General features: G+C 41.3%; 2 protein-coding genes across 5 annotated transcripts in view; one reads left to right on the forward strand and one right to left on the reverse strand.

Annotated features, from left to right (window-relative positions):
• On the reverse strand, window positions 1-26,579 carry marveld3 (MARVEL domain containing 3). 3 transcript variants are annotated; one of them, XM_062028053.1, is made up of 6 exons: window positions 26,486-26,579; window positions 25,187-25,236; window positions 10,352-10,448; window positions 10,199-10,285; window positions 937-1,034; window positions 1-784 (listed from the first exon to the last, which is right to left on the reverse strand). In XM_062028053.1, the coding sequence occupies exons 3-6, from the start codon at window positions 10,432-10,434 to the stop codon at window positions 174-176; spliced, it is 879 nt and encodes a 292-aa protein (XP_061884037.1). In that variant the 5' UTR covers window positions 10,435-10,448; window positions 25,187-25,236; window positions 26,486-26,579; the 3' UTR covers window positions 1-173. The 3 variants fall into 3 exon arrangements, with proteins under 3 accessions (XP_061884037.1, XP_061884030.1, XP_061884045.1); XM_062028046.1 differs by having other exon boundaries at window positions 10,199-10,448; window positions 26,486-26,578; XM_062028061.1 differs by having other exon boundaries at window positions 10,199-10,369; window positions 26,486-26,553.
• Window positions 25,770-26,867, forward strand: part of usp10 (ubiquitin specific peptidase 10) — a 55,071-nt gene continuing 53,973 nt past the window's right edge. The window contains exon 1 of one of the 2 annotated variants that reach the window (XM_062028027.1): window positions 25,770-26,057. In XM_062028027.1, the coding sequence (XP_061884011.1) occupies window positions 26,037-26,057 (21 nt within the window). In that variant the 5' untranslated portion in view covers window positions 25,770-26,036. The remainder of the gene's footprint in view (window positions 26,058-26,867) is intronic. The other variant, XM_062028034.1, reaches the window with a different exon arrangement.

Raw genomic sequence — 26,867 nt, forward strand, 5'->3', positions numbered from 1 at the left:
TCTTAGTATTTTATTGTAAAAAAAAATCTGAGTATATAAAAAGAACATGAACATGCAAAGAGTAAAACATTTATATTAAAATAAGTTCAGAAAGTGCATAAAAGAGGTCTACTTACAGAATGATCTAATTAAACCAGTTTGCACAATAATATTTTTTATTTAATTTAATTTGCTTAAAAGCGATCATCTTGGGGATTTTTTTGCTTTTTCATGTCCCGCACGGTTCGGAACGCTCTAACAGCCAACATGGCGCCAAAGATGAACACAAAGACGCCCAGAACGCCAAAGAGGCCCCCGGCGATGTCTGCGCCGTGAAACTGGCACTCGAAGCCCTTGTGACCTTTGCTCTTGTACATCTGCTCCCTCTCCTTGCAGATGGCGTTGTTGTAGTTGTCCTTCAGCTTGATGAAGAAGAAGACCAGCGCGGCAATGTATCCCAGGCCGATCAGCAGGTTCACCGCAGCCTCCCCTAGCAGCACGGGCGGGTAGCGGTAAGGCACTCGGAAAATCCCCAGTGCCAGCATAGCCAGGGCGTAGATCATGACGATCCCGCCGCACGCCATGGCGAAAGCATATGGAGGCCTCTTGAGATCGTTGAACAACCGGTCCAGTTCCATCACTCGCTCTGCTTCGGCCCCTTTAAAGGCGTTGGCTCCCCCAAAGTGATAGTAGTATACGCCCCCCAGGCTGGCCAGGTCACGGTAGCCTCCGTTGTTGCTGTGCGGCACCCCGGCGCAGATGATGATGAGAAGATTGACAAAAATCTCCATCAACTGGCAAAGACCTGGAAGGCAGATTATGACTGATGTGGTTAATCAACAAATTGGACAATTATTATCACAGGGCACAATAGACAAATAATCATTCACACCAATGAATCATGCTTCCAGCAATATTGTCCTAATTTATGGTCCATATTACAGTAGCACAACTTGCCTCGAGTGGTGAGGATGTATCGGAGGTTGTAAAGAGCTTCTCTGTGCTGTCGCTCGTAAAACTCCCTCTCAGGAGGATACACAGGAGACTGTTCATACCTGCGAAGAAGACATTAGATCATATTCTCAACACAAATGCATATTGTGTGTAAACAGCTGCATTAACCCTTGTGTGGTGTTCGGGTCTGTGGGACCCGTTTTTGATTTTTATTAAAAGAAAAATTATACAATTAATTAATTTTTCAAACTGAGACTCACTGGCTTTGGCTCATTTTCTGTGAAGAACATATATCAGAATACATATTAAATGAACACACACCATACACCCCCCCTACACATTTCTATTACATATAAGATGTCCGGGGTCCACCGGACCCGGGGCTAATAAAAGTGTGGGAATTGATGTTCTGTGTACCACACACACACACACACACACACACACACACACACACACACACACACACACACACACACACACACACACACACACACACACACACACACACACACACACACACACACACACACACACACACACACACACACACAGCAGGAGGACAGAGTGTAGGTACACAGAACATCAGAGGGTCAAATGTGCGACAAAATGAGAGCAGACAGGGTTGACAAACAATGTTGCAACCTTGTGGGGGAACCGCAGGTGCAGAAACACAAAAGAATCCCTGTGGGATGCAGAAACTGGCAGAGAAATTTCTATGCAACGTTCATGTTGTTGTTACGCAGCCAGTGTTTGTTGGTCTTAGACTTAGACTTAGACTTACTTTTTATTGTCGTTCAAATTTGAACTTTACAGTACAGATAGGAATGAAATTTTGTTGCATTAGCTGGTTGGCAGTGCAGGATAAAAAAGCAATAAGGTGCAGATATAAATAAATAGATTACTGTAAAGATAAATATATTGCACTTTTGCATATGCATCTACGTTTATGGATGTATGTTATATTGTCTTTATATTCCAGCGAGTTCATCCATTTTGGGGGGAATTGAGGGGATTATTATGATGCGTTCAAGAGTCTTACGGCCTGAGGGAAGAAGCTGTTACAGAACCTGGAGGTTCTGCTTCGGAGGCTGCGGAACCTCTTTCTAGAGTCCAGCAGTGAAAACAGTCCTTGGTGGGGGTGGGAGGAGTCTCTGCAGATTTTCTGAGCCCTGGTCAGGCAGCGGCTTTTTGCCATCTCCTGGATAGGAGGAAGAGGAGTCCTGATGATCTTTTCCGCCGTCCTCACCACTCTCTGGAGAGACTTCCAGTCTGAGGCACTGCAGGCTCCAGTCCAGACAGAGATGCAATTGGTCAGTAGGCTCTCTATAGTGCCTCTGTAGAATGTGGTGAGAATGGGGGGAGGAAGCTGTGCTCTTTTCATCCAACGCAAAAAGTGCATGCGCTGCTGAGCTCTTTTTACAAGAGCTCCGGTGAGTAGGGACCAGGTCATATTGTCAGTTATCTGCACCCCCAGGAACTTGGTGCTGCTTACCATCTCCACCGCTGTGCCGTTGATGAAGAGTGGAGCGTGGCTGGACTGGTGCTTCCTGAAGTCGACAATGATCTCCTTGGTCTTGTCGACGTTCAGGACCAGGTTGTTGGTTCTGCACCAGTCAACCAGATGTTTCACCTCCTCCCTGTAGTCCATGTCGTTGTTGTCACGGATGAGGCCCACTACTGTTGTGTCGTCTGCATACTTCACAATGTGGTTAGTGGTGGACCTGGCGCAGCAGTCATGGGTCATCAACGTGAACAGCAGCGGACTCAGGATGCAGCCCTGGGGGGAGCCGGTGCTCAGGGAGATGGCACTGGAGGTGTTGTTGCCCACTCTCACAGACTGGGGTCTGTCTGTGAGGAAATAAAGCAGCCAGTTGCATAGGAGGGTACTGAATCCAAGGGGGGCCAGTTTGCTCACCAAGTGCTGCGGGATGATGGTGTTGAATGCAGAGTTGAAGTCCAGAAACAACATCCGCATGTGTGTGTCCTTTCCTTCCAGATGTGCTAAACTCAGGTGGAGTGCAGAGGAGATGGCGTCCTCTGTGGACCGGTTAGGGCGATAAGCAAACTGGTATGGGTCGAATGTGGGGGGAAGTCTGGAGACAATGTATTCCTTTACCAGCCTCTCGAAGCACTTCATTACAGATGTTTTTTGGATAAGTCAGTATTTTAACATAAAAGTGTTTGATTGTGAGACATTAAAAGCCACAAAATGCAATGGGTCCATCAGACCCAAGAACACTGGCTGAGTAACAACATAATGAACACCACACAAGGGTTAAACAATATGCCTTTAACCACAATTTAAAAACATTATTTCAATTGTAGTGGTGTGTTGTAACATCTATTACCAGTTTTCTCCAATTCTTTGCATTCACCTGACGTGACTTACGGCTCATTAAATACACTATATTGCCAAAAGTATTTGGCCACCCATCCAAATGATGAGAATCAGGTGTTTTAATCACTTGGCCCGGCCACAGGTGTATAAAATCAAGCACTTAGGCATGGAGACTGTTTCTACAACATTTGTGAAAGAATGGGCCGCTCTCAGTGATTTCCAGCGTGGAACTGTCATAGGATGCCACCTGTGCAACAAATCCAGTCGTTAAATTTCCTCGCTCCTAAATATCCCAAAGTCAACTGTCAGCTTTATTACAAGAACATGAAATAGTTTGGGAACAACAGCAACTCAGCCACAAAGTGGTAGGAGTGTGAAATTTGGTGGAGGAGGAATTATGGTATGGGGTTGTTTTTCAGGAGCTGGGCTTGGCCCCTTAGTTCCAGTGAAAGGAACTTTGAGAGCTCCAGGATACAAAAATATTTTGGACAATTCTTTGCGGGCCCCTTCCTCTTCCAACATGACTGTGCACCAGTGCACAAAGCAAAGTCCATAAAGACATGGATGAAAGGGTCTGGTGTGGATGAACTTGACTGGCCTGCACAGAGTCCTGACCTGAACCCGATAGAACACCTTTGGGATGAATTAGAACAGAGACTGAGAGCCAGGCCTTCTTGACCAACATCAGTGTGTGACCTCACCAATGCGCTTTTGGAAGAATGGTGGAAAATTCCTATAAACACACTCTGCAACCTTGTAGACAGCCTTCCCAGAATAGTTGAAGCTGTAATAGCTGCAAAAGGTGGACTGACGTCATATTGAACCCTATGGGTTAGGAATGGGATGGCACTTCAAGTTCATATGTGAGTCAAGGCAGGTGGCCAAATACTTTTGGCAATATAGTGTATGTGAGACTCAAAGTGGTGGTCAAGCGAGCGTCAGTTGTCAACGTGTTCGGGGGACATTTTGCCTTTCTCGAAGAAAAATGCCCTACTTTGTTTTAAAAGGATCAAAGTTTCTTCAGAGTTCCGCGAGAGGTTATCAAGCATTTCAGTATAGGGAATAAATAATGGAACGGATTATGCAAAGATGTCAAACAACATATTAATATGATCTAGACCCCGCACATTGTGCTCGTATATTAAACATCTCTCAAAAGCATATGCCAGGATGTTTTTTATAAGTATCGTATAAATTACTTTCCCTAGTAATTTATTACATTTACTAAATAGTACTTCCGTTAGTAATTCAATTAGTAAAGTAAAGAGTAACTATAATTAATTACTTTTTAAAAGTAATTTTCAGAACACTGACCACAAGCGGGCTGAGATAACCATGGGAAAATGGCCATCATACACACTCGTTGCTTATAAAAAACATCCTGGCATATGCTTTTGAGAGATGTTTAATATACGAGCACAATGTGCGGGGTCTGTACTTTTAAAAGGGGGTGCTGTTCACCTCTACCACCTGTTTCCTCCCCTCCAAGTAAAATTGCATCCAGCTTGATGAGGTTTTATCAAATCCGATTGCTCTGACCTTATCCAACAGTATAGCATGGTTAACGGTGTCAAAGGCCTTCTGAAGGTCCAGCATGACCATGCCGCAGTATTTGCCCGCATCCACTTCATGTTTGATGTGGTCGGTCAGATAGAGAAGGCATGTCTCAGTGGAGTGGTTAGTTCTGAAGCCGGATTGGAATTTGTACATGAGTTTTTTAGTGGCAAGGTAACTATCGACCTGTTCATAAACTATTTTTTCCATTACTTTCGAAATGGAACTGAGAATAGAAACAGGTCGGTAGTTGCCAGGTTCCAATTTGCTTCCTTTTTTAAAGGCCTACTGAAACCCACTACTACCGACCACGCAGTCTGATAGTTTATATATCAATGATGAAATCTTAACATTACAACACATGCCAATACGGCCGGGTTAACTTATAAAGTGCAATTTTAAATTTCCCGCTGAACTTCCGGTTGAAAACGTCTATGTATGATGACGTATGCGCGTGACGTCAATCGTTGAAACGGAAGTATCCGGACACATTGAATCCAATACAAAAAGCTCGGTTTTCATCGCCAAATTCCACAGTATTCTGGACATCTGTGTTGGTGAATTTTTTGCAATTTGTTTAATGAACAATGGAGACTGTAAAGAGGACAGCTGTAGGTGGGATCGGTGTATTAGCGGCGGACTACAGCAACACAACCAGGAGGACTTTGAGATGGATAGCAGACGTGCTAGCCGCCGACCTCACCTTGACTTCCTCCGTCTCCGGGCCGCATCTATGATCGGGTGAAGTCCTTCGTCCTTCCGTCGATCGCTGGAACGCAGGTGAGCACGGGTGTTGATGAGCAGATGAGGGCTGGCTGGCGTAGGTGGATAGCTAATGTTTTTAGCATAGCTCTGTGAGGTCCCGTTGCTAAGTTAGCTTCAATGGCGTGGTTAGCAACAGCATTGTTAAGCTCCGCCAAGCTGGAAAGCATTAACCGTGTAGTTACATGTCCATGGTTTAATAGTATTGTTTATTTTCTGTCTATCCTTCCAGTCAGGGGTTTATTTCTTTTGTTTCTATCTGCATTCAAGCACGATGCTATTACGTCGGGTTTGTATGTCCTTCACTTGCGTTTCCTCCACTAGGTTTGCCATCATGAGGGTACGATCATGAACAGTTCTTGCCGACAGAGGCATGTCTTGTATCTGTTTAATTATCTTGTCTTTGTTCGGAAGATCATCAAAAAGTTCATTGGCTACATACAGCATGAACGTTTTAGCATACTCGCCATCTGTGAATGGTTTTCCGTTCCTCACTATTGCTAAAGATCCAGCAAAACTAGCGGAATTATAGTCACCTTGCCGGGTCCATACGCGGAGTTGATGCTGGCTAGCTTGCACCCTGCTCAGTAGCTCTTGGCACGCTTTCTTCCTGCTGTCTCCCGCAGGGTATTTTGATGCAAAGGTAGCATGGCGTGTGTCGAAGTGCCGCTTTATATTCGACCGTTTCATCGATGCAATTTTGTCATTGCAAATTAGACACACTGCAGAACCTGCTCTCTCCACAAAGGCGAATTCTTCGGTCCATTCGTCCTGAAATGTACGATACTCCTCATCTTTTTGCCATCTTCTTCGTCAAAGGGTTAGCTTTGAGCTAGTGACCGCGCAGACTGATTCAAAAGGGGGCGTTTACCTGTTTACCCAGCAACGCCCAACGTAGGCTATTATGATCCAATTAAAATAATGGACAATTGCTCCTGCAGCCAACTGCAGCCCTGAACAAGACATGAGCAGTGGAAAATCGATGGATGGATTAAAACAAGCGATAATATTTTGTTTTATCTGAAAAGCCGAAATCCGCGAGCCAGATGCAATCATCAAAAGAGCCACACCTGGCTCGCGAGCCATAGGTTCTCGACCCCTGGATTAGGGGGTCTGTATACAGTCCCTATCAGTACCGGTTTAGCGTTTTTAAATTTGATTTCCGCCCACACAGATGCAAGGGCCTTGTGGTTGAGATCAGTGCGAGTTATGTATTTTATATCCTGGTGAATATACATACAAACACCCCCACCATGTTTATTACTGTCCTTTCTGATAACATACATACATGTATATATATACATGTATATATATATATATATATATATATATATATATATATATATATATATATATATATATATATATATATATATATATATATATATATATATATATATATATATATATATATATATATATATATATATATATATATATATGTGAGTATACATGTATACACATATATATACATATGTTTACACATAAACATTAATAGACATACACATTACATATATATATATATACATATACATAAATATATATATATATATACATACATTCACATATATATATATACATACATATAAACACACACATATACTGTATGTATGTATTTATATATGCATGTATGTGTATATATGACTGTATGTATATATGTACATATATACATATACATATATGTACATACATATATACACACACACATACCTACATACAGTATATATATATATATATATATATATATATATATATATATATATATACACATACATACATACAAATAGTTGTATATACACATATATATATATATATAAATATACATATATATATATACATATACATACATATATACACAGAGAGAGAGAGAGAGAGAGAGAGAGAGAGAGAGAGAGAGAGAGACTGATGTAAATTACAATTATTATTTAAATTTACAAACTATGTTGTGCTAAAATAAATACATTATAACTACATTAATAATAAATAATAATAGTAATGATATTCATGATATGTGTTTTTAAATAAACTGTGAATAAAATCAATAAAAACACAGCTTCACTAATTTGGTAATAATTTTTGTGCTTAAGAAATGTCTGTATGGCTTTAGCGCCAAACATATTCTGTTTGACATTTTTATTACTGCTATAAATAGTGGAAAAGTGAATTACAACTTAGTACCGCTGTGGCCCAAAGGGACCAAAGCTGAGGAACAAATATTTTTTGGCAGCCATCTGGGAGGGGCTCGCGACCAAGCGATGGGCTCCTGGCCCTATGGTTAAGAAACAGTCCACTGGAGGATAATGTTGTGGATAATGACTATGTATAACATTGTTGCTAAGTGAAGTGAAGTGAATTATATTTATATAGCGCTTTTCTCTAGTGACTCAAAGCGCTTTATATAGTGAAACCCAGTATCTAAAGGCCTACTGAAATGAAATTTTTTTCATTTAAACAGGGATAGCAGATCCATTCTATGTGTCATACTTGATCATTTCGCGATATTGCCATATTTTTGCTGAAAGGATTTAGTATAGAACAACGACGATAAAGTTCGCAACTTTTGGTCTCTGATAAAAAAAAGCCTTGCCCCTACCGGAAGTAGCGTGACGTAGTCAGTTGTTCGCCTCCTCATATTTTCCTATTGTTTTCAATGCAGCTAGAGCGATTCGGACCGAGAAAGCGACGATTACCCCATTAATTTGAGTGAGGATGAAAGATTTGTGGATGAGGAACGTTAGAATGACGGACTAGAATGCAGTGCAAGACATATCTTTTTTCGCTCTGACCGTAACTTAGGTACAAGCTGGCTCATTGGATTCCACACTCTCTCCTTTTTCTATTGTGGATCACGGATTTGTATTTTAAACCACCTCGGATACTATATCCTCTTGAAAATGAGAGTCGAGAAATCGAAATGGACATTCACAGTGACTTTTATCTCCACGACAATACATCGGCGAAGCTCTTTAGCTACTGAGCTAATGTGATAGCCTCAGGCTCAAATGCAGATAGAAACAAAAGAAATAAATCCCTGACTGGAAGGATAGACAGAAGATGAACAATACTATTAAACCATGGACATGTAACTACACGGTTAATAATTCTCAGCCAGGCAAAGCTTAACAATGCTGTTGCTAACGACGCCATTGAAGCTAACTTAGCAACCGGACCTCACAGAGCTATGATAAAAACATTAGCGCTCCACCTACGCCAGCCAGCCCTCATCTGCTCATCAACACCCGTGCTCACCTTCGTTCCAGCGATCGACGGCGCGACAAAGGACTTCACCCGATCATCCGTGCGGTTGGCCGCTAATACACAGATCCCACCTACAACTTTCTTCTTTGCAGTCTCCATTGTTCATTAAACAAATTGCAAAAGATTCACCAACGCAGATGTCCAGAATACTGTGGAATTATGAGATGAAAACAGAGCTATTTTGTATTGGATTCAATGGGGTACCGATACTTCTGTTTCACTGGCTACGTCACGCGCATACGTCATCCTCCAAAGACGTTTTCAACCGGAAGTTTAGCGGGAAATTTAAAATTGCACTTTATAAGTTAACCCGGCCGTATTGGCATGTGTTGCACTGTTAAGATTTCATCATTGATATATAAACTATCAGACTGCGTGGTCGGTAGTAGTGGGTTTCAGTAGGCCTTAAGTTACATTTTTAAACCAGTGTGGGTGGCACTGGGAGCAGGTGGGTAACGTGTCTTGCCCAACGACACAACAGTAGTGACTAAATGATTGATTGATTTGATTGATTGATTGAAACTTTTATTAGTAGATTGCACAGTGCAGTACATATTCCGTACAAGTTTTTCAACTTGTTTAAGTCGGGGTCCACTTAAATTGATTCATGATACAGATATATACTATCATCATAATACAGTCATCACACAAGATAATCATCAGAGTATAAACATTGAATTATTTACATTATTTACAATCCGGGGTGTGGGATGTGGAAGGGGGGGGGGATAGGTTTGGTTGATATCAACACTTCAGTCATTAACAATTGCATCATCAGAGAAATGGACATTGGAACAGTGTAGGACTGACTTGGTAGGATATGTACAGCAAGTAGTGGACATAGAGAGAGAGATCAGAAAGCATAAGAATAAGTATCTACATTTGATTATTTACATTTGATTATTTACAATCCGGGGAGGTATGATGTGGAAGGGAGGGTGTTAGTTTAGAGTTGAAGTTGCTTGGAGGTGTTCTTTTAGTGCGGTTTTGAAGGACGATAAAGATGCCCTTTCTTTTACACCTGTTGGGAAGGCATTCCAAATTGATGTGGCATAGAAAGAGAATGAGTTAAGACCTTTGTTGGATCGGAATTTGGGTTTAACGTGGTTAGTGAAGCTCCCCTTGGTGTTGTGGTTATGGCGGTCATTTACGTTAAGGAAGTAGTTTGACATGTACTTCGGTATCAGGGAGGTGTAGCCGATTTTATAGACTAGGCTCAGTGCAAGTTGTTTTACTCTGGAAGCGGGGATCAAACCTGGAACCCTCAAGTTGCTGGCACGGCCACTCTACCGACCGAGCTATACCGCCCCAACCACAACCAGTGTAAGAGGGACATGTTATGCAGTTGCTCACAGCGTAGAAGGTCCTTGATGGTGGTGGTCTCTGGAAGCAGGCGTCTTTTTGGGAGAACCACTCCTCACATCCATCTGTCTGGACCTCCTGTCACCAGCAGAACCTCTCTCGTCACCAACTCTTGCTTTGGAGTCACCATCTCTGCTGTCATACTTATCCCGGTGGTCGGCACTGCGGGAGAAATCCCTGTCTCTATTCTTATACTCTCCATTCACATCACTCTTCCTTTCTGGCATCTTTCTCTGTGTGGCTGGAAAATTCAATTAAGAATAAAACATTTCAAGCAGGACCTTTGAAACAAAACATCAATTTAGGTAATTGACTCAAGTGGATCAATAGTTGGGTGATTGCTCTCATTTATGCAGTCGTAATTGGTCAATTTGTACCCCCTACTGGCCACGACATTAGGTAGAACTGCAATGTCAATCAGACATGCTGTTTTTCAAAGACAACAATGGAAAGTCAGGGTTTTCTGCTCCAAAAAAGATAGATCAGTAAAACTCAAGAGTCAGTTACCATGGTAACTTACTCTGTGAACTTCACATGCTTGCAAGCAGGTTTTCTTGAACAAACCTGGAGGTTTTCATGTCTCCTCCCTTCTTATAAATGTGATGCAAACTGTCAGACATAATGTGTGTGTGTTACTTTGTAACCAGTAGATATTAAAACCAAATTAATTAATCAATATTTATGTTAGAAGACAATTTTTATTATGTAAAAATATCTTATATTTTAGATCATTCACATTAATCGTATGTGTTTGGATTAAAAATATTTAGCATAGATAAACATTATTTAGTTATTTATTATATTACAAACCCCAAAACCAGTGAAGTTGGCACGTTGTGTAAATCGTAAATAAAAACAGATTACATCCATCCATCCATCCATCTTCTTCCGCTTATCCGAGGTCGGGTCGCGGGGGCAGCAGCTTAAGCAGGGAAGCCCAGACTTCCCTCTCCCCAGCCACTTCGTCCAGCTCCTCCCGGGGGATCCCGAGGCGTTCCCATGCCAGCCGGGAGACATAGTCTTCCCAACGTGTCCTGGGTCTTCCTCGTGGCCTCCTACCGGTCGGACGTGCCCTAAACACCTCCCTAGAGAGGCGTTCGGGTGGCATCCTGACCAGATGCCCGAACCACCTCATCTGGCTCCTCTCGATGTGGAGGAGCAGCGGTTTTACTTTGAGCTCCCCCCGGATGGCAGAGCTTCTCACCCTATCTCTAAGGGAGAGCCCCGCCACCCGGCGGAGGAAACTCATTTCGGCCGCTTGTACCCGTGATGTTGTCCTTTCGGTCATAACCCAAAGCTCATGACCATAGGTGAGGATGGGAACGTAGATCGACCGGTAAATTGAGAGCTTTGCCTTCCGGCTCAGCTCCTTCTTCACCACAACGGATCGATACAGCGTCCGCATTACTGAAGACGCCGCACCGATCCGCCTGTCGATCTCACGATCCACTCCTCCCTCACTCGTGAACAAGACTCCGAGGTACTTGAACTCCTCCACTTGGGGCAGGGTCTCCTCCGCAACCCGGAGATGGCACTCCACCCTTTTCCGGGCTCCTCTCTGAGCTGCCACCTTACCGTGGTAGAGGAGTTTGCGTGTCCCAATGATCCTAGGAGGCTTTATGCCCCCTGGTAGGGTCTCCCAAGACAAACTGGTCCTAGGTGAGGGATCAGACAAAGAGCAGCTCGAAGACCTCAATGAAAAATAAAACCTATGGACCCAGATTTCCCTCGCCCGGTTGCGGGTCATCGGGGCCCCCCTCTGGAGCCAGGCCCGGAGGTGGGGCACGATGGCGAGCGCCTGGTGGCCGGGCCTGTCCCCATGGGGCCTGGCCGGGCACAGCCCGAAGAGGCAACGTGGGTTCCCCCTCCAATGGGCTCACCCCCCATAGCAGGGGTCATAGAGGTCGGGTGTGATGTGAGCTGGGCGGCAGCCGAAGGCAGGGCACTTGGCGGTCCGATCCTCGGCTACAGAAGCTAGCTCTTGGGACGTGGAACGTCACCTCGCTGGGGGGGGGGGGGGGGGGGGGTTTAGCCTGAGCTAGTGCGCGAGGTGGAGAAGTTCCGACTAGACATAGTCGGACTAACTTCGACGCACAGCAAGGGCTATGGAACCAGTTCTCTCGAGAGGGGCTGGACACTCTTCTACTCTGGCGTTGCCGGCAGTGAGAGGCGACGGGCTGGGGTGGCAATTCTTGTTGCCCCCCGGCTCAGAGCCTGCATGTTGGAGTTCAACCCGGTGGACGAGAGGGTAGCTTCCCTCCGCCTTCGGGTGGGGGAACGGGTCCTGACTGTGGTTTGCGCTTACGCGCCAAACCGCAGCTCAGAGTACCCACCCTTTTTGGATTCACTCCCCCCGGGTGATTCCCTCGTTCTACTGGGGGACTTCAATGCTCATGTTGGCAGCGACAGTGAAACCTGGAGAGGCGTGATTGGGAAGAATGGTTGCCCGGATCTGAACCCGAGCGGTGTTTTGTTATTGGACTTTTGTGCCCGTCACAGATTGTCCATAACGAACACCATGTTCAAACATAAGGGTGTCCATATGTGCACTTGGCACCAGGACACCCTAGGCCGCAGTTCTCATGATCGACTTTGTAGTTGTGTCGTCGGATTTGCGGCCTCATGTTTTGGACACTCGGGTGAAGAGAGGGGCGGAGCTTTCTACCGATCACCACCTGGTGGTGAGTTGGCTGCGATGGTGGGGGAGGATGCCGGACAGACCTGGCAGGCCCAAACGCATTGTGAGGGTTTGCTGGGAACGTCTGGCAGAGTCTCCTGTCAGAGAGAGTTTCAATTCCCACCTCCGGAAGAACTTTGAACATGTCACGAGGGAGGTGCTGGACATTGAGTCCGAATGTACCATGTTCCGCACCTCTATTGTCGAGGCGGCTGATTGGAGCTGTGGCCGCAAGGTAGTTGGTGCCTGTCGTGGCGGTAATCCTAGAACCCGTTGGTGGACACCGGCGGTGAGGGATGCCGTCAAGCTGAAGAAGGAGTCCTATCGGGTTCTTTTGGCTCATAGGACTCCTGAGGCAGCGGACAGGCACCGACAGGCCAAGCGGTGTGCGGCTTCGGCGGTCGCGGAGGCAAAAACTCGGACATGGGAGGAGTTCGGGGAAGCCATGGAAAACGACTTCCAGACGGCTTCGAAGCGATTCTGGACCACCATCCGCCGCCTCAGGAAGGGGAAGCAGTGCACTATCAACACCGTGTATGGTGAGGATGGTGTTCTGCTGACCTCGACTGCGGATGTTGTGGATCGGTGGAGGGAATACTTCGAAGACCTCCTCAATCCCACCAACACGTCTTCCTATGAGGAAGTAGTGCCTGGGAAATCTGTGGTGGGCTCTCCTATTTCTGGGGCTGAGGTTGCTGAGGTAGTTAAAAAGCTCCTCGGTGGCAAGGCCCCGGGGGTGGATGAGATCCGCCCAGAGTTCCTTAAGGCTCTGGATGCTGCGGGGCTGTCTTGGTTGACAAGACTCTGCAGCATCGCGTGGACATCGGGGGCGGTACCTCTGGATTGGCAGACCGGGGTGGTGGTTCCTCTCTTTAAGAAGGGGTGTGTTCTAACTATCGTGGTATCACACTCCTCAGCCTTCCCGGTAAGGTCTATTCAGGTGTGCTGGAGAGGAGGCTACGCCGGATAGTCCAACCTCGGATTCAGGAGGAACAGTGTGGTTTTCGTCCTGGTCGTGGAACTGTGGACCAGCTCTATACTCTCGGCAGGGTCCTTGAGGGTGCATGGGAGTTTGCCCAACCAGTCTACATGTGTTTTGTGGACTTGGAGAAGGCATTCGACCGTGTCCCTCGGGAAGTCCTGTGGGGAGTGCTCAGAGAGTATGGGGTATCGGACTGTCTGATTGTGGCGGTCCGCTCCCTGTATGATCAGTGCCAGAGTTTGGTCCGCATTGCCGGCAGTAAGTCGGACACATTTCCAGTGAGAGTTGGACTCCGCCAAGGCTGCCCTTTGTCACCGATTCTGTTCATAACTTTTATGGACAGAATTTCTAGGCGCAGTCAAGGCGTTGAGGGGATCTGGTTTGGTGGCTGCAGGATTAGGTCTCTGCTTTTTGCAGATGATGTGGTCCTGATGGCTTCATCTGGCCAGGATCTTCAGCTCTCGCTGGATCGGTTCGCAGCTGAGTGTGAAGCGACTGGGATGAGAATCAGCACCTCCAAGTCCGAATCCATGGTTCTCGCCCGGAAACAGAATACAATGATTTGCAAATGATTTTCAACCTATATTCAATTGAATAGACTTTCAAAGACAAGATACTTAACATTTGAACTGGAAAACTTAATTATTTTTTGCAAATATTAGCTCATTTTGAATTTGATGCTTACATGTTTAAAAAAAGCTGGCACAAGTGGCAAAAAAGACTGAGAAAGTTGAGGAATGCTCATCAAACACTCATTTGGAACATCCTACAAGTGAACAGGCTAATTGGGAACAGGTGGGTGCCATGATTGGGTATAAAAGCAGCTTCCATGAAATGCTCAGTCATTCACAAACAAGGATAGGGCGAGGGCCACCACTTTGTGAACAAATGCGTGAGCAAATTGTCGAACAGTTTAAGAACAAAATTTCTCAACGAGCTATTGCAAGGAATTTAGGGATTTCACCATCGAAGGTCCTTAATATCATCAAAAGGTTAAGATAATCTGGAGAAACCACTGCACGTAACATTGAATGCCTGGGACCTTCGATCCCTCAGGCGGTACTGCGTCAAAAAGTGACATCAGTGTGTAAAGGATATCACCACATGGGCTCAGGAACACTTCAGAAAACCACTGTCAGTAACTACAGTTTGTCGCTACATCTGTAAATGCAAGTTAAAACTGTACTATGCAAAGCCAAATCCATTTATCAACAACACCCAGAAACGCCGCCGGCTTTGCTGGGCCCGAGCTCATCTAAGATGGACTGATGCAAAGTGGAAAAGTGTTCTGTGGTCTGACGAGCCCACATTTCAAATTATTTTTGGAAACTGTGGATGCTGTGTTCAAAAGACAGCATCTTGGTGTTATGTGGGCCCAAGGCATGGGTAACTTACATCTGTGAAGGCACCATTAATGCTGAAAGGTACATACAAGTTTTGGAGCAACATATGTTGGCATCCAAGTAACGTCTTTTTCATTGACGCCCCTGCTTATTTCAGCAAGACGATGCCAAGCCACGTGTTACAACAGCGTGGCTTCATAGTAAAACAGTGCTGGTACTAGACTAGCCTAATTGGGGTACTAGACTAGCCTAATTCGACATGAAAAGCTTCAAAAATTGGTCTCCTCAGTTCCCAAACGTTTACTGAGTATTGTCAAAAGAAAAGGCAATGTAACACAGTGGTAAAAATGCCCCTGTGCCAACTTTTTTGTAATGTGTTGCTGCCATTAAATTCTAAGTTAATAATTATTTGCAAAAAAAAAAACGTTTCTCAGTTCGAACATTAAATATCTTGTCTTTGCAGTCTATTCAATTACATATAAGTTGAAAAGGATTTGCAAATCAATTTATTCTGTTTTTATTGACGAATTACACAACGTGCCAACTTCACTGGTTTTGGGTTTTGTAAATATGTGCTGTACCCTCTTAGCAAAAAAGAAGAAATACTGTACATTTTCTTTACCTTGATTTCAGATATTGGGTAATCTGTCTTTGTCATGATTCAAATTAAAATTGCATTTCTTTTTAAATTAAAAGTTAATTAATATTGACTTATTGAACCCTAACAAGCAAAAGTCTATTGATGACTTCATTGATACAATGTACAGCATCAGTTTATATCCTAAAATCACAAAGCCAAGCAGAATCACAGCACACTGTGCCACGCTTATTGATAATATTTTTACCAATGATTTTGATAATAACACTACAAGTGGTCTACTTATAACCGACGTTAGTGATCATCTGCCAGTTTTTACAATATATGATGGAAACTACAAGAAGAATATGGAAGACAAATGGACATTTCGAAGACTATGCACAGAGAAGAGGATGATTGCTTTCAAAATTGAGCTACAAAAGCAAGATTGGGACAATGTGTACAATGAAAAAGAGGTTGATGAAGCATATGAACATTTCTTAAACAAGTTCATAATACTTTATGACAAACATTGTCCATGGATACAACTCAGTAATAAACAGAGAAAGAATAATCAACCATGGATGACAAAAGGATTAAAAAATGCTTGTAAGAAGAAGAATACACTATATAGAAAATGTATAGCACAAAGAACTACAGAGGCAGAAATTAAGTACAAAAAGTATAAAAACAAGTTAACAAACACTACGATCATGTAGAAAAGAATATTACAGTGAATTATTGGACAAGAACAAAAATAACATGAGAGCAACATGGGGCATCCTCAATAGCATTATTAAAAATGGCACTAAGAGGGACTACCCCCAATACTTCTTAGACAATAAAAAAAATGACAACATAAAGGAGGTAGTTGAAAGCTTCAATAATTATTTTGTAAATATTGGACCAAAATTGGAAGAAAGGATTCCAGACCCAGTTTCAATCGAGGACTATAATGATACCATAGAGCGAAATCCCAACTCCATGTTCCTCAGTAATGTGACACAGGAGGAAATAGTTACAATCGTGAAAAAATGTAAATCTAAGACTTCAACTGATTGTAACGGAATTGATATGGAAACGATAAAAAAGGTTATAGAAGAGGTCTCAGGACCATTAATGTATATGAGTAACCTATCATTTCAAACAGGTAAATTTCCAAACAAAATGAAAATAGCTTAAGTTGCACCAATTTATAAGACTGGAGACAAACATCAATTTACAAATTATAGACCTGTTTCTTGACTTCCACAATTTTCTAAAATCATTGAAAAACTGTTCAATAACAGATTAGAGAGTTTCATAAATAAAAATAGAATACTCGAAGAGAACCAATATGGATACAGAGCAAATGTTTCAACTTCAATGGCTTTAATTGAAATTACAGAAGAAATTACCAATGCAATAGATAGTAAAAAATGTGCAGCAGCAGTGTTCATGGATCTAACTAAAGCATTTGACACTATTAATCACAATATTTTAATCAAAAAACTAGAACGATATGGCATCAGAGGATTAGTCTTAAACCGAATAAGAAGTTATCTAACGAACAGGAAACAATACGTGAAGCTAGGCGAACACACGTCTACAACGCTAAATATATCTTGTGGTGTACCTCAGGGATCAATACTAGGACCTAAATTATTCAATCTCTATATAAATGACATTTGTAAAGTTACAAAAGATTTAAAGTTAGTACTATTTGCGGATGATACAACAGCGTTTTGTTCAGGAGAGAACACACAGAAGATAATACAAATAATAACAGAAGAAATTAACAAATTAAAAAGATGGTTTGACAAAAACAGACTATCGTTGAATCTCAGTAAAACTAAAATAATGCTATTTGGTAACAGTAGAAGAGAAAGTCAAACACAAATACAAATAGACGGAATAGAAATTGAAAGAGTAAATGAAACCAAATTTCTAGGTATAATGATTGATGATAAATTGAACTGGAAATCTCACGTAAAAAATATACAACATAAAGTAGCAAGAAACACGTCAATAATGAATAAAGCAAAACATGTTCTAGACAAAAAATCACTTCATATTCTCTACTGCTCACTAGTGTTACCATATCTGAGTTACTGTGTAGAAATATGGGGAAATAATTACAAAAGTACACTTCATTCATTAACGGTGTTACAAAAAAGATCAGTTAGAATAATACATAATGTTGGATATAGAGAACATACAAATCCTTTATTTATTGAATCAAAGATACTGAAATTCCACGACATAGTGAATTTGCAAACAGCTAAAATTATACACAAAGCAAACTATAACCTGCTACCCAAGAATATACAACAATCCTTCTCAAAAAAAGAGGAGAAATATAATCTTAAGAGAAAAATGTAATTTAAAACATTTGTATGCACGTACAACACTTAAGACCTTCAGTATATCAGTATGTGGAATTCAATTATAGAATGGATTAAGCAAAGCAATCAAACAATGTACTAATATGATCCACTTCAAGAAGCTCTTCAAACTTAAAGTGTTTACAAAGTACAAAGAAGAAGAACCATGATAAACATTCTGAATTTACTTAATTCATCCATTCTTTCACTCTCAAAATAATCTTACTTATCTCATCATATGAAATGTAACTTACTTCACCAATTATTATTTATCTATTTATTTTTATTGTGATTACTTATGGAGTACATTGTGAATAAATTGAGAACAGGAAGTGAACAAAAAAAGTTTAGCAACTGTTATGTAAAAGAAAAGGGGTAGGATTAAATAAGCTCTGCTTCTTCCTACTCCTTTTCGAACATGTTGAAAAGAGAAACAGGAAATTGTGATGTATCATGTTGTACGCTTGCATGTTCGAAATAAACTCAAACTCAAACCCAAAAAAAAAAAAAAAGTTGATTTTTTTGGTATTCTATCAATATACATGTGAGCTATATATAAGCAAAAAATAACCAACAACAACTAAAATTTCAGATTATTTCAACAAGTATATCCTAGATTTTAGTACATAATATTTATGATAAACGGAAATCGCCTGGTTACAAATTTCTATATATATATATATATATATATATATATATATATATATATATATATATATATATATATATATATATATATATATATATATACATACGTATGTATGTACAAACCCTGTTTCCATATGAGTTGGGAAATTGTGTTAGATGTACATATAAACGGAATACAATGATTTGCAAATCCTTTTCAACCCATATTCAATTGAATGCACTACAAAGACAAGATATTTGATGTTCAAACTCATAAACTTTTTTTTTTTTTTTCAAATAATAATTAACTTAGAATTTCATGGCTGCAACACGTGCCAAAGTAGTTGGGAAAGGGCATGTTCACCACTGTGTTACATGGCCTTTCCTTTTAACAACACTCAGTAAACGTTTGGGAACTGAGGAGACACATTTTTTAAGCTTCTCAGGTGGAATTCTTTCCCATTCTTGCTTGATGTACAGCTTAAGTTGTTCAAAAGTCTGGGGGTCTCTGTTGTGGTATTTTAGGCTTCATAATGCGCCACACATTTTCAATGGGAGACAGGTCTGGACTACAAGCAGGCCAGTCTAGTACCCGCACTCTTTTACTATGAAGCCACATTGATGTAACACGTGGCTTGGCATTGTCTTGCTGAAATAAGCAGCGGCGTCCATGGTAACGTTGCTTGGATGGCAACATATGTTGCTCCAAAACCTGTATGTACCTTTCAGCATTAATGGCGCCTTCACAGATGTGTAAGTTACTCATGTCTTGGGCACTAATACACCCCTATACCATCACAGATGCTGGCTTTTCAACTTTGCGCCTATAACAATCCGGCTGGTTCTTTTCCTCTTTGGTCCGGAGGACACGACGTCCACAGTTTCCAAAAACAATTTGAAATGTGGACTCGTCAGACCACAGAACACTTTTCCACTTAGTATCAGTCCATCTTAGATGAGCTCAGGCCCAGCAAAGCCGACGGCGTTTCTGGATGTTGTTGATAAACGGTTTTCGCCTTGCATAGGACAGTTTTAACTTGCACTTACAGATGTAGCGACCAACTGTAGTTACTGACAGTGGGTTTCTGAAGTGTTCCTGAGCCCATGTGGAGATATCCTTTACACACTGATGTCGCTTGTTGATGCAGTACAGCCTAAGGGATCGAAGGTCACGGGCTTAGCTGCTTACGTGCAGTGATTTCTCCAGATTCTATGAACCCTTTGATGATATTACGGACCGTAGATGGTGAAATCCCTAAATTTCTTGCAATAGCTGGTTGAGAAAGGTTTTTCTTAAACTGTTCAACAATTTGCTCACGCATTTGTTGACAAAGTGGTGACCCTCGCCCCATCCTTGTTTGTGAATGACTGAGCATTTCATGGAATCTACTTTTATACCCAATCATGGCACCCACCTGTTCCCAATTTGCCTGTTCACCTGTGGGATGTTCCAAATAAGTGTTTGATGAGCATTCCTCAACTTTATCAGTATTTATTGCCACCTTTCCCAACTTCTTTGTCACGTGTTGCTGGCATCAAATTCTAAAGTTAATGATTATTTGCAAAACAATTTTTTTTTATCAGTTTGAACATCAAATATGTTGTCTTTGTAGCATATTCAACTGAATATGGGTTGAAAATGATTTGCAAATCATTGTATTCCGTTTATATTTACATCTAACACAATTTCCCAACTCATATGGAAACGGGGTTTGTATGTATGTATGTGTATATATATATATATATATATATATATATATATATATATATATATATATATATATATATATATATATATATATATATATATATATATATATATATATATATATATATATATATATATATATGCTGTATATATTCTCAATGGTATGCACTTTTTCACTTTGCAATTGCATTGACTTGACATGTCAAATATAATTAAAAATAATAAGAATCATTTTTTTCAGCTGCCTCCATGTGTGTTTTCTTTTACCGATAAGATTGCATCTACATTAACATGAGATTTTATTCTATATACATTCATTCCTCCACTTTTGGGGCTAATAATGAATTGTGATTACATGTTAAATCAATAATCTGCAGTCAAAACATATGCATTGACTCTGGCAGGTCTGTCACTTCGGTCCAATATTCTCAACAAAAGAGGAAACATGACTTTAGAGAAAATATAAAATATTTCTATGCACACTTAAGACCTTTAGCATGTCAGTATGTGGAATTAAATTGTGGAATGAATTAGGCAAAGAAGTCAAACAATGTACTAATATGAAAGGCTGTTCAAACTGAAAGTGTTTAAAAAGTACAATGAAAAATGTTGATAAAGGTCCTGAACCTTATTGAAAATAACTTATTATTCATCTTGTTATGGAAATGACAAATGACTTAAATATTTATTAAGAGAAGTGTTGTATTTCATTGATGTAAATTGTTTTACACAATGACAACAGGAAATGGTCATATGTGTCAGTAATTGCAATGAATTGGAAAAAGAGTAGGATTAAATAAGATTTGCTTCTTCCTACTCCTTTTCGGACTTATCATAAAAAACATTAGAATATGTAAATTATATGTAAATTGCATGATTTATCATATTGTGACTTCATACATGTTCGAAATAAAATTAAACCATAATATTATTTTACTCGATTGCCTTTCTTTCCAAAAAAAGTTAATACTTACTATAAACACAAATTAGGGCCCAATCCCAATGCACTCCCTCACTCACTACCACTACCACTACATCCTCCAAATTAAGTAAAAGGGGTAAAGCTTTATAGTCTTCCCTAGGAATTGGGACACCACTTGCTACGTCACTGCATAGTTTACGTTCAGGCACGTAACCGACTACATAGTTACATTTGCACATACGTCCCACCTAGAGTTGTACCGACACCAATATTTTGGTACCAAAATGTATATTGTTATCTATTTCAATACTTTTTGATACTTTTCAAAATAAAGGGGACCACAAAAATATTCATTATTGGCTTCATTTTAACAGAACATTTATGATAAAACTTATGATTAAACATATGTTTCTTATTGCACCCAAAGAACAATATTAGTATCACAATTAAAATGCGCATTAAACACATGGGCTTTTCTTATTCCACTCTAATAACACTTATTTTACATATTAGATAAAGCCTGCCATAATCTAGAATTAGGCTAGAATAGAAAGCTTTATTGACATTGTATTAAATGCTTCATGATTTATGGTTGCCAATTTTGACCTGCACTTTAAGACAAATACAATAATTATTAAACACTGAAAACAAGGGTAAAAATACACAGATAAGACAAGTAGCATGTAAAACACACATTGGTAAAGATAAAACACAAATTAAAAAGTGGGAATTTGTTATGAAATTCAGTCAATTCACTTGCATTATTTTACATTACGTGGGCGATTTGGACTGCTCTAATAATTTTCTACAAGCCAACCATCTGTATGCGTGTCTCGTATCTACTGTATATGTGCACGGGGAAAGTTGTAAACTATATTACCTGTCATGCTTTAAACTCCTTGTGCAGTTCTGAATGCCCTCAATCCATCCATGTTCTACCGCCTGTCCCTATCAGGATCGTGGGGGGGGGGGTGCTGGAGCCTATCTCAGCTGCATTCGGGCGGAAGGCGGGGTACACCCTGGACAAGTCGCCACCTCATGGCAGGGCCAACACAGATAGACAGACAACATTCACACTCACATTCACACACTCGGGCCAATTTAGTGTTGCCAATCAACCTATCCCCAGGTGCATGTCTTTGGCGGTGGGAGGAAGCCAGAGTACCCAGAGGGAACCCACGCAGTCACAGGGACAACATGCAAACTCCACACAGAAAGACCCCGAGCCTGGGGATCGAACCCAGGACCTTTGTGTTGTGAGGCACATGCACTCACCCCTGTGTCACTGTGCTGCCCCAGGTCTGAATGATTTGTATTTAAATGTTTACCTAAATTTGAAGCAACAGTGGTAATGCTGTATTGACGCATTTGGCGAGGCATGTTTTAAAGCAGTGCTTGCAGCGTGGCACTTCTGTGTTTAAAGCGTCATCTTCTTTGACAGTTTCGAAGCCCAAATACCTTAATATTGCCTTTCACGCACCCTTTTTATTAACCAGTAGTATTGCTGTTATATTGTCATTATTCCTTTGGACGATTATTATGATTGTATGCGCTCACTGTTTGTGTTTTGACACACAAATTCGCCGCGCTTTGGCTCAGCAACGTCACCGCCGCAAGGCAGCATATGTGGATGAAAAATAACTAGGGATGTTCCCTTTTTTAATTCATTAGTACCATGGTACTTTATTAGGAGCGGTGTACTATAGGTGTGTAACATTAATGTTTTCACATTCGCAAGCTTTAACGTTTTAGTATATTAGTATTATTATTTAGTATTTTAGCCTAACGTTAGCTGGCTAACATTACAAACTACCATGTAATATATTACATACAGTAACTTATGCAGAAATTGTGCATTTTTCTCTGGCCCTACCTGAGTGAGTCAGCATCTGAAATGCCTCACTCTGCAGGGCTAGATTCATACCCCCTGCTCCTCGTTATGCCCACGACTCCTACATGCAAAGAGTCATTGGGACACTACTTTCACGGTAACGCGCAAAATGTAGGGATAGGGCTAAAAAGTAGGGTGAGGGGGTGTATTGGGATTGGGCCTCACACTTTCAGATCCAGCTGGGTAAAGAAAGATGGCCTTTTCTGTCCCCAGTTGCTAAGGTGAATAGTAGAATCAGCGCTCCATTGATAATGGCTTTTTATTATGGCCTTAAAAGGAGCCATATGTAATAATTTCATGTCAAGACGTTAAGTCATCATTAAATGGCCCTGATATGTCTAAAGGCATTAATAAATCATGTTCTTTTTTAATACCTCTATAAATGATAACAAATATATATTCAATTAGATTTAGAGCCCCAAAATCTTGTTATCGTTTTCATTTCGATGTCCCGCCCTCTACCGTTTGACCAATTAGAATGTCCGTGAGTGTCACATCAAGTTCGCCAGTTACGCACCGCCCTCTTCGTCTGGCTACTGCCACTGGTAAAGTTACTAAACATGTCAGACCTTAGTAAATCTAAAAGGCGTCGTTACGATTCTCAACTTATTCATGACAAAGCCAGGAACAAAATGAGGGTTTGTATCGGGGATGCCTTTGAAAGATGGAGACGATTGAAGGCGGAGAATATTTTTTCATCTGACGCCAAACTTGCTAATTTCCTCCTTGATAGGTAAGTCAGGCATTTACGTTTTCTTATTACTTGTAATAAATGGAAATGGACATTTGGTATGTAAACTATATTGTCCAATACAGTCTATGATCTTGTCTAACCAAGCTAGTATGTTCGTGCAACGAATGCTTAGTGTGGTGGTGCCATGTCAATGTGTATTCGAACTGACAGGGCAAAATATATTTTCGACAAATAAAACCTATATGCCTATTTCATTCTCAATATGTTGATACGTTGAGGAAATGGGTTCCAACATTAGCATGGCTGACATCATGGCAATGTGTAACGTATGGAGACAGCCAAATCACATGATAAAATAATTCCTCATTCGTGTAGCCTATAGCATACCTTGGTAAAATGTCTCCTCTTTAGTTTTGGGCGTACATTAGGCTGCTAAGCATGCTCTGCTTATTTTCACCAGTATAACCATTGCTAGCGTTGGTTGTAGTTCATTTTAGTCTTTGTTTTCTGATAGTACTGACAATAACCATATGATTGCCATTTGTTGTGATATTGTACGCAGGCATGGCGTGTTTCTTCCTGAAAATCGCCTAACTTCTGTGTAAAATTAGTTGGTTAGAGATTTGTTATTGACAAAACACGTGTCTATTCAGCTATTATAGTCCCAGCACATCAACCCCTTGTAAGAGGCAGTGGAAGTTTGAAGTTCCTTCGAGTAGCCCAGTCGATCGAGCTGGATTCGGCTGTATATCTGGCAACCTCAGTCAGGGAGAGAAGGGGGGGAACTACAGAATTTTGTGATTGCAGTACCATTTCTGGCCACAGTATTACATATGGCACCTTTAACTCAGAGTAAACATATAGGATTGCATAAACGTAATCACAGCAGCTGTTTTGAAACCCAACACTATAGTGTTTCCCATAAATCAACTAATTTTAGGTCTGAACTCAGGACTTGAGTTTGTTGCCCAATATATTATGCCTACCTGGAATACCCTCACAATGTAGCTACTGTTGTTTTTAGGTGAAAGGTAAACCTAATATAGCAAATCTAGAATGTAGAATTAAAGTAACACAAATACGTAACACATTTGCAATGAAATCTAATTAAAAAACATGCAACCGTTTTTTAGTCAGATTGGTGTGTGTCCTGACATCTTTATGTAACGAAAAGCCCGATGCAAAACGTTCTTACCTTTGTATGTGTAGACAGTAGACTGCGCTTCTGGTGGTGTCCTTTTACGACTATGGAGAGGGAAAAAGTGTAATTTACTTCCGGTTTGGAAGTCCCACCTGTTGTGGACCACGCCCACTGTTTGTTGCCCAACATATTTTATTGCACTTCCGTTTTTTTTGTTTGTGAATCTGGCAATCGTGTTTGACACAAATGCTGGTTATTTCGAAAGTATATACATTTTTTGAAATACATTTTGGGATACAAAGTTGCGAATTGTTGTCAATAAAAGTATCTAATAAGACATGGAAATGTGATCGCACATGGACGAGGACTACGTTTAAAATAAAGTTGGTCGTCATAGCGTACTACTGACACTCTGGCTGTTCCGCTTTCCAAATGGAAGTGCCTTCATAATAGTAGCTCATTAAATCGTTTGACTATACCCAGGGGTTGTGCATCAAAATAAGAGCACAATAATTTGTATGCCGGATTGACAAAGTATATCAAATAAATAATGCAGCAATTATTAGCATCAATGTACGGTGGATTATGTTGTTGTGAAGGCTTTATTATGAAAAACAAAAGCGGAAGTATCTATTGTTATTCCTTGTGCTCCGTACGTACAGACAAGCCTCCCCGCGCTCGTTGGACTAGCAGGAGAAGATGCTCGACAGAAATGGCGGTGACGGCTAGTCACGCGGCATGAGGTGCTGAGACACTACGTGGATACGAACCTGCAACTGCTAGGACAACGCTGGAAAAAAAAGAATGGCAATGGTGTCGAAGTAGAACAACCGCCACGCTACAACATCTCCCCGGGGGACTGTTCATCTTGTCACGGAGGAGGAAGGAGAATCTCACCGGGAGCATGGCTTCTCACAGCAACCAGGTAGCATGCTTGCTAGTTAGCAGGCTAATGTTAGCATCTTGCTGCATCGTTCTTTATAGACCTCACCACCGTGTGTACGTCAAACAAACACCACAGCGGTAACATAAATCACGGCAAAAGCAACACCTTCTTCACATGAATGTGGCGAAGTATCCAATTTGGCGTTGATATAGCGAGGGTCGAAAAGTGCTTGCTAATGCCCCTCTTAAGCCTCATTGAAACGCTACCAGCATGGCAGGCTAACAGGCCCCACTTTCGTTTCGTTCAACAGATTAACTTTTTTGCAAGAGGTTTTAAATGTTATTTACTTTAAGGGCTGATTTCACTCAATGCTGGTAACTCTTTGAGGTGAACAGCCGCAAGTGTCTGATATTTCTTGTCGTAGAGTCAAGTGACAGTGAAAAGTGCTGCGTGTGTGCATGGCCCACCTGCTCTGGCTAGGGGCCTTCCCCTAGTGACTAGTTAGTCTACCGGTACTTGCTTCTTGCTCTGTTCACGATGTCTGATGGAGGCACTTTTTATATGTTTGCTACGTAAATGCATTTAAGTTGCAAAAGGGGCTTTAAAGCACGTACTTTACTGTGCATTTATCCGCCAGCTAGCTTACAGCTTTTCACAGGTGGTGGGGGTGTAACGTGCCCTGCATGTTGGCTTACTTGCTTTAATCTTCGAACACAGTTATGTTAAATTTCGTCTAATATGATCACTTATGCACATGACATTATCTTACAGTTTGAGTGTTTACATGGAGTGTAGCAAGCTGGGGTGTTATAGCTTGGGCCTGACATATGGATTTTTTGAGGTCGATTC

This window comes from Entelurus aequoreus, linkage group LG02, assembly GCF_033978785.1.
Source record: "Entelurus aequoreus isolate RoL-2023_Sb linkage group LG02, RoL_Eaeq_v1.1, whole genome shotgun sequence".
Classification (NCBI taxonomy): Eukaryota; Metazoa; Chordata; class Actinopteri; order Syngnathiformes; family Syngnathidae; genus Entelurus; species Entelurus aequoreus.